Below are 7,589 nucleotides of genomic sequence, written 5' to 3'. Positions count from 1 at the left end.
GATATTGTTCCCCTAATCTATGTAAATGAAACTATTTGTATGGTGGTCTGCCCTTCTTCAAGATTTAAGTTAATCATTTTATGGCCCAGGATAAACCATTTATCCCAAAATGCATCTTATGGGTGAGGGGCCTGGTGCCATTCTGAATTTTAAGACATTCCTTTCTTTCATTAACAGACTGCTAGTGACTATATAACATCCAGCTAAAGACTAGCAGGGGGGTACTCTTTCTGCCCCCTTCTGATGCCTATGTCAGAAGCTTTCTCTATCTCCTTTATACTTCAATAAAACTTTATTACACAAAAGCTCTGAGCGATCAAGCCTCGTCTCTGGCCCCGGATTGAATTCTTCTCCTCCGGGGGCCAAGAATCCCGGTGTATTCGCGTGATTCAACAACAACCTTTCAGTGGTCTGGTTGTATTCATCAGCACAGTAGCTGTCATCAACTCTGGCACAGGACGGAGGGACCCTTCGTCTCCAGTGATGTCCAAATGGGCCTAACAGGCTTGTTAATTGAGTATAGTTTAAGCAATGGAAACTGAAGTGTTTACCATTTAATGGTGCTGGGGGGTGAAACAACAGAGGGATGTTTAAATTTTGCATTCAGGAATGGGAAGAATCCATCAATGCTGGCCATGGTTGGCTGTTAGTTCAGCAAGAGCTCAACTACTCTGTTGGGCATCCACAATGTGTGGAAGCCATGAGTTTGTTTCAAAGATCAATAAACCATGGTTTCTGTCCTTGAGGAGTTGATGGTCTTGGCTGGGGGCTGAGCACCCCAGCAGGTAACATCAGTGAAGTGGCTGAATCCAAAGCAGAGAGTCACAGAGCCTGGAGACCATCTCTGCCCCCCAGTTCCTCTCTCTCTTCCCCTTCAGAGTCAGATTTCTCAAATGGGGCATCTATACATACTGCCTCCTACCTTCAGCCTCATCTGGCCACTCCTCACTAACAGCCCTGACAGGGTGACCGCTGCCATCCATGGCGCTGGAGCTGGCTCTCACATCTCCTTTCTTGCCTCCTCGGCAGCGTCTCTGGAGGGCTGAAGCACTGCTTCCTCTTAACATCAGGCCCCTGGCTTTCTTCCCACCAGCTGCTGCCACTTCTCAGTCTCCTTGTGCATCTTTTTCCTGAAGATGGTCCAAATGATGGGTTCCTCAGCTTTGCCCTGACCCCGTCTCCTCATTCTCCTCTGTGGCTGTGGTCACTGTTTATTGGAGAACAAGCCCTGCATCTACACCCTCCAACCTGAGCCAGCTCAAGCCTACTCACTTGTTCCAGCTGAGTGTCTCTCTGGAACTTCTAATTCAACACACTGCAATCTGAATCCATCTGCATCTCCACCCAGGCCAGGCCTCCCTCCAGGGAGCCTCGGCTGGGTACCGGGAGCCACTGTCCATTCACTGATGTAGCCTGAAACACACAGTTGTCCTGGCCAGCTCCCTTGCTGTTATCTCCAAACACTCAGCGTGACCAATCATTTACCAAGCCCAGCAGAGACCTCCTTACAGATTCCTCTCAAACCTGTGGGCTTGTATCCATCGCCACGGCTGTGCTACAGTCCATGCCACGATCCTGCCTAGATAACTGCTTCCTACCAGTCCCTAAACCACAGACGCACCCACACACATACTGTCTATTCCCCAAGTTCCTATTCTGCCTTCAGTTTCTTCTAAGACCTGTGCATAGAGTCTGTGGGAACATGAGGCCTGACGACATGCCTACCTGGGTCTCGGGGTCATCAGAGCCCAAGCTGGCAGCCCCCAGCTTGACCACCTCAGCGAGCTGGGTGATGGTGGCTGCAGAGGACTGAGCTGCCTGGGCCAGCTTGTCTGGAGTGGATGCAGCCCCCGACACCAGCAATTTTGTGTCTTCCACCAAGGCCTTGGCTGTCTTCAGAATGTTCTCCCTGAGGGGAGGGAGTGCAGGGGAAGGGGGCAGACAAAGGGTAGACATTGGTCACTGGTAGTCAGGAAGAAAACAAACCCTGTGTGTGTGTGCTCAGTCATGTCTGACACTTTGCGACCCCATGGACTGTAGCCCGCCAGGTTCCTCTGTCCATGGGATTTTTCAGGCAAAAATACTGGAGTGGGTTATTTCCTACTCCAGGGGATCTTCCCGACCCAGGGAATGAACTCACATCTCTTTTGTCTCCTGCATTGGCAGGTGGATTCTTTACAACTAGCACCACCTGGGAAGCTCAGTTAGGAAGAAAAGAAATCCTCCTAAGGGCTTCTATTAAAGAAGAGAAGGGATCCAGTTCTCCTCTTGTAATAGGAGGCTCTCATCTCCATGTAAGAGAATTAGGATAGAGGAGAGGAAAGTCAGCTCAGAATTCCCAGTTAATCGTAAAACTTCAATTACAGATTCAGGGCTATCAGTTTGGTCCCCTTCCCCCGCCCCGTACCTTCCTCCCTGTGGTTCCTAGTGGCCCTGAAAATACTTCATAGCGACAGGGGGCTGTGAGGACACATGGGCAAGGGGACCTGGACATCAGAGCCCAGGGGGCTGAGTTTTGGAAGGGGTGACAGGGCACTGGGAATCACCTCCCCTGCCCAGTCTTGGGGCAGTGGAGAGAGGAAGAAAGGTGCTGTACACGTGGCAAGGACACGGGGGGATATATCCAGCAGCAAACAGAGACCCTAGCACCAGCCTCCGAAGCAGAGTCTGAAGAGCCAGCCTGGGAGAGACAGCAGACTTGGAGCTTCACTCTCCATTTAGGTAGGAGCTAAATGCCTGCCCGGGCCACTCCCAGTCCCACTAGGGTTACTGAAAAAATCGAGGGCATAGCTTTTTAGCTTAGAAATAAAAAAAAGATGAAAAAGTTGGAACAGACTGGATGTAGGCTGTGAATGGCAGAGCTGGAACACAATTCTGTTTGCAGTTGAGAAAAGGCACTTATTTGGATTACGTGGTCCATTTCCCCCACTTGAACATCCTTGCAAAATAAAAATGCATAACCATATTTCTGGATGTTGGTCAGCATCTCCAAAGTCCATCAGGCCACAATGAACGTCTCCCTGTCCAGGAGCCCCCAGGATGGCTGTCACTCCCATACCTGTGGTCTGCGAATGTCTCGTTGTTCTCTGCATTCAGGGTCCCTGCAGTCGCAAACATGATGGTGGTGTCCAGGTCGGCGATGATCCCGGATACGGCAGTGGCAGCTGTGATACATGCCTGGGTCCCCTTGTTCCCAGCCTGGAGAGCGGACAGCACCAAGGATACCTGAGGGCAGAAAGGGAAAGTCAGTGGGTGTGGAAGATGGAGAAAATACAACCCCAAAGTTTAAAAACTAAAAACAAAGACCACAAAGAACACAAAAAATAGAAGAGGAGGAAACTCTTCCAAACTCACTTTACGAGGCCAACATTACTCTGACACCAAAACCAGGCAACGATACCACAAAAAAAAGACAATTACAGGCCAATATCCTTGATGAACACAGAGCAAAAATCCTCCACAAAATATCAAGAAACCAAATTCAACAAAACAATAAAAGTATCACACACCATAATCAAGTGGGAATTACTCCAGGGTTGCAAGATTGGTTCAACATCCAGATATCAATGTGATATACCACATTTACAAAACAAAGGGTAAAAATTAAATAAGTCATCTCAATAAATGCAGATAAAGCATTTGACAAAATTCAACAGCCATTTATGAAAAACACTCTCAACAAAGTGCATATAGAGAGAACATATATCTCAATACAATAAAGGCCACATACAACAAGCTGATAGTTAACATTATATTCAAAGGTGAAAAGCTAAATGCTTTTCTTCTAAGATCAGGAACAAGACAAGGATGGCCACCCTCACCAGTTTAAGTCAATACAATAGTAGAAGTCCTAGCCAGAGCAGTAAGACAAGAAAAAAAATAAAAGGCATGCAAATTGGAAAGCAAGAGTAAAACTGTCCCCATTGGCAGATGACATGATATTCTATATAAAAAACCCTGATGATTCCATAAAAAAACACCAAACTTTTAGAACTAATAAATGAATTCAGCAAACTTGCAGGATACAAAATCAATAAACAAAAACCTATTGTGTGTCTATATACTAATAATGAACCAGCAGAAAGAGAAATTAGGAAATCAATCCCATTTATAACTGCATCAAAAGAATAGAATACTTAGGAATAAATTTAACCAAGGAGGAGAAAGACTTGTGTACTGAAAACTATAAGAAGTCAAAGAAATTGAAAAAGGTACAAATAAATGAAAAGATATTTGTGCTCATGGATTAGAAGAATATTGTTAAAATATCCATACTACCAAAACCAATATACAATTTAACACAATTCTTGCCAAAATTAAAATGGCATTTTTCACAGAAAATGAACAGTCCTAAAATTTGTATGGAACCATAAAAGATCCAAATAGCTAAAGCAATCTTGAGAAAGAACAAAACTGGGGGCATTATGCTTTTAGATTTCAAACTAAATCAGAAAGCAACAGCAATGAAAACAGTATGGTAAAGGCATAAGAACAGATATGTAGATGGAATTAGAAAGCTCAGAAATGAACCCATTCATATCTGATCAATTAATTTATGACAAAGGAGCAAAGAATATACAATGGGGGAAGAACAGTATAGTCATTAAATGGTGTTGAAAAAACTGAACAGCCATATGCAAAAAAATCAAACTGTATCACCATGATTCACCATACACAAAAATTAACTCAAACTGGGTTAAACATAAGACCTGAATATAAGACCTGAAACCATAAAACCCCTAGAAGAAAATATAGCTGGTCACTTCCTTGACAGAGGTCTTGGCAATGGATCTGACACTTAAAGCACAAGCAACAAAGCAAAAATAAACAAGTGGAACTTGTTTACATATTGATATATGTATATATGTACATATATATGAATATATAAAACTAAAAAGCTTCTGCACAGTAAAGGAAACCACCAACAAAATGGAAAGGCAATCTACTGAAATGGAGAAAATATTTGCAAATCATATATTTGATAAACATAAATAGAACTCAAACTTACACAACTCAATAGCCAACCTCACCCCCCCCCAAAAAAACCCATCATTTTAAAAACTGGCAGACTATCTAAATGGACATTTTTTCTGCAAAAGATACACAGATGGCCAATCAGTTCAGTTCAGTTGCTCAGTCGTGTCCGACTCTTTGCGACCCCATGAATCGCAGCACGCCAGGCCTCCCAACAGGCACATGCAAAGATGCTCCACATGACTATCAGGGAAATGCAAATCCAAACCACAGTGAAATATCTATCACCTCACATTGTCAGAAAGTTTATTATCAAAACGAAGTAACGAGTGCGGGCAAAGATGTAGAAGAAGGCGAACCCTTATGCAACTTTTGCTGGAAATAAAAATTGGTGCAGGCGTATATGAAAAATTTTATGGAGATTCCTCAAAATATAAACATAGAACACTCATATGACCCAGAAATTTCACTTCTGGCTATCGAAGAAAAAGAAAACACTAACTCAAAAAGATATATGCACCTTCAAGTTCATTGGAAAACTATTTGTCATAGTCAAGACATAGAAAAAATCTAAGCATCCATCAAAGGACATTAGATAAAGGGAATGTGGTACATATATGCAAAGGAAAATTATTCAGCCATAAGAATGAAATCTTGCCATTTTCAACAACATGAATGGACATCAAAGACATTATACTAAGAGAAATAAATCAAAGAAGGACAAGTGCCACATTCCTCCCTTTTATGCGGAATCTGAAAACAAAGACAAAAACAAACACCAAGCCCAAAGACACAGAGAACAGATCGGTGACTGCCAGCGGCGGGGGATGAGGAGGAGGAATGGGAAAAAGAAGAGAAACTTTTTGTTCTCAGTTTAAATAAACTGAATAAAATTGAAAACAAAACAAAACAAATTCGATCAAATGCACCGAAAAAGAGATCAGATCTGTGGTTATGGTAAGGGGGTGGGGTAGAGTTTGGTGGTGGTGAGACAAGGAAACTGGTCAAAGGCAGAAACTTCCAGTTCTAAGGTAAATCCTAGGGATGCAGTGCACTAATGACGACTATAGCCAACACTGCTTTGTGATCTTTATAAAAGATGCTGAAGTCCTAAGAGTTCTCATCACAAGGAAAAAAATACATAGACACATACACTTTTTGCATTTGTAATGAAGTATGAATAACATACAGCGTTATCTGTCAACTATATAAATCTCAATAAATCTGGGGGGGGAGGAGTAAAAAACAAAACAAAACAGAACAAACAGAAGAGTGAATTTTCTCTCTGGGAGTCAGTGTGGCTTGGGGTTACCAGCAGTTTGGATTCAGCAGCCTGCCCGCCTTGGCACTGCCATTGCTGGTGACACAACCTTGGGCAGGGTGTTTCATCTCTCTAAGTCTCAGTTTTCTCATCTGGAAAAGGGGGCTATTACTTCTTACCAATCAAGGCCGATGGGAGGAATAAGTGGGGGAAAATGCATGTAAAGTACTTGGCATGTAATAAGGGTTTACTAGATGGTGCTGGAGAAGACTCCTGACAGTCCATTGGACTGTAAGGAGATCAAACCAGTCAATCTTAAGGGAAATCAACCCTGAATACTTGTTGGAAGGACTGATGCTGAAGCTCCAGTATTTTGGTCATTTGACGTGAACAGCCAACTCATTGGAATGGGAAAGATTGAGGGCAGAAGGAGAAGAGGGAGTCAGAGGATAAGACGGCTGGATGGCATCACCGATGCAATAGACATGAACTTGGGCAACCTTCGGGAGATGGTGAGGGACAGAGAGGCTTGTCCTGTAGTCCATGGGGTCACAAAGGGTCGGACATGACTGAACAACAGAGGGCAGGTGCTACTTGATGATAAAAACCACAAAAAGGGTTAAGGGTCAGGCTCCTATGAACAGTGTGCCTGTTTCTGTCCCCACCGATCAGACTTTCTGTAGAAGAGCCCGCTGCTGACACTTGTCACTCCTTCCCTCGGCTGCCTCTTGACTAGAAATTCTCCAGAGTGGACCCCAAAGGGGCTGGAGCCCAAAGAGGATGCCTTCCTTTAACCTCTCTACTCCACCACTCCCTTGCATCACCACCTGCCACCAGCATACCCTTATGCTTCTAGAGACATTTCCCCCACAAGGCAAGCTGGATCTGCCCCACCCCTGCAGATGGCTCTTCTGCCACGGTAGAGAGGAGCTGAGCTCCCTTCACAACCACCTCCTATCTCCCAGGCCTCCCCCCATGTTCCTGCCACACCAGCCCCCTCCTTCCTTCTCCAGCCACCTGCTGTCTTCCTCTTATGGATCTGTCCTCCTGGCTGGGGATGATCACACAGACATACCTAGACAGGTAAGGATGGTGCTGGGTGGAGATGGGAGGGCAGGGAGATGCAGCAGGAATCTACCCGTAAGGCTAGATGCTCTGAACAAGCCGACTCCCTGCCTCTGATCCCTCTCCCGGCATCCTGAGTCAGGGGTACTCTGCTTGGAGAAGCAGGAAGATGGAGGGAGGCCAGCTCAGGAAGATCAGCCTGCGTGGCCACGCTCACTGGCACCTTGCAACTTGGACCACCTCCTCCCCTCCTTCATGCTCCTATTCCAAAGTCTCCTACAGGGGAACT

At 44.8% G+C, this 7,589-nt stretch overlaps 1 protein-coding gene across 12 annotated transcripts in view; it reads right to left on the bottom strand.

The window, feature by feature from the left end:
• Positions 1–7,589, bottom strand: part of TLN2 (talin 2) — a 499,482-nt gene that overhangs the window by 45,624 nt on the left and 446,269 nt on the right. For all 12 annotated transcript variants that reach the window (XM_010840783.1, XM_010840793.1, XM_010840795.1 and 9 more), the window contains 2 exons: positions 3,059–3,225; positions 1,726–1,909 (listed from right to left, as the gene is read on the bottom strand). In XM_010840783.1, coding sequence (XP_010839085.1) covers positions 1,726–1,909; positions 3,059–3,225 — 351 coding nt within the window. The remainder of the gene's footprint in view (positions 1–1,725; positions 1,910–3,058; positions 3,226–7,589) is intronic.

Source organism: Bison bison, unplaced genomic scaffold, assembly GCF_000754665.1.
Source record: "Bison bison bison isolate TAMUID 2011002044 unplaced genomic scaffold, Bison_UMD1.0 scf7180017864146, whole genome shotgun sequence".
Classification (NCBI taxonomy): domain Eukaryota; kingdom Metazoa; phylum Chordata; class Mammalia; order Artiodactyla; family Bovidae; genus Bison; species Bison bison.
Note: the sequence above shows the minus strand (reverse complement) of the source record. Positions and strands in the feature narration are given on the sequence as shown.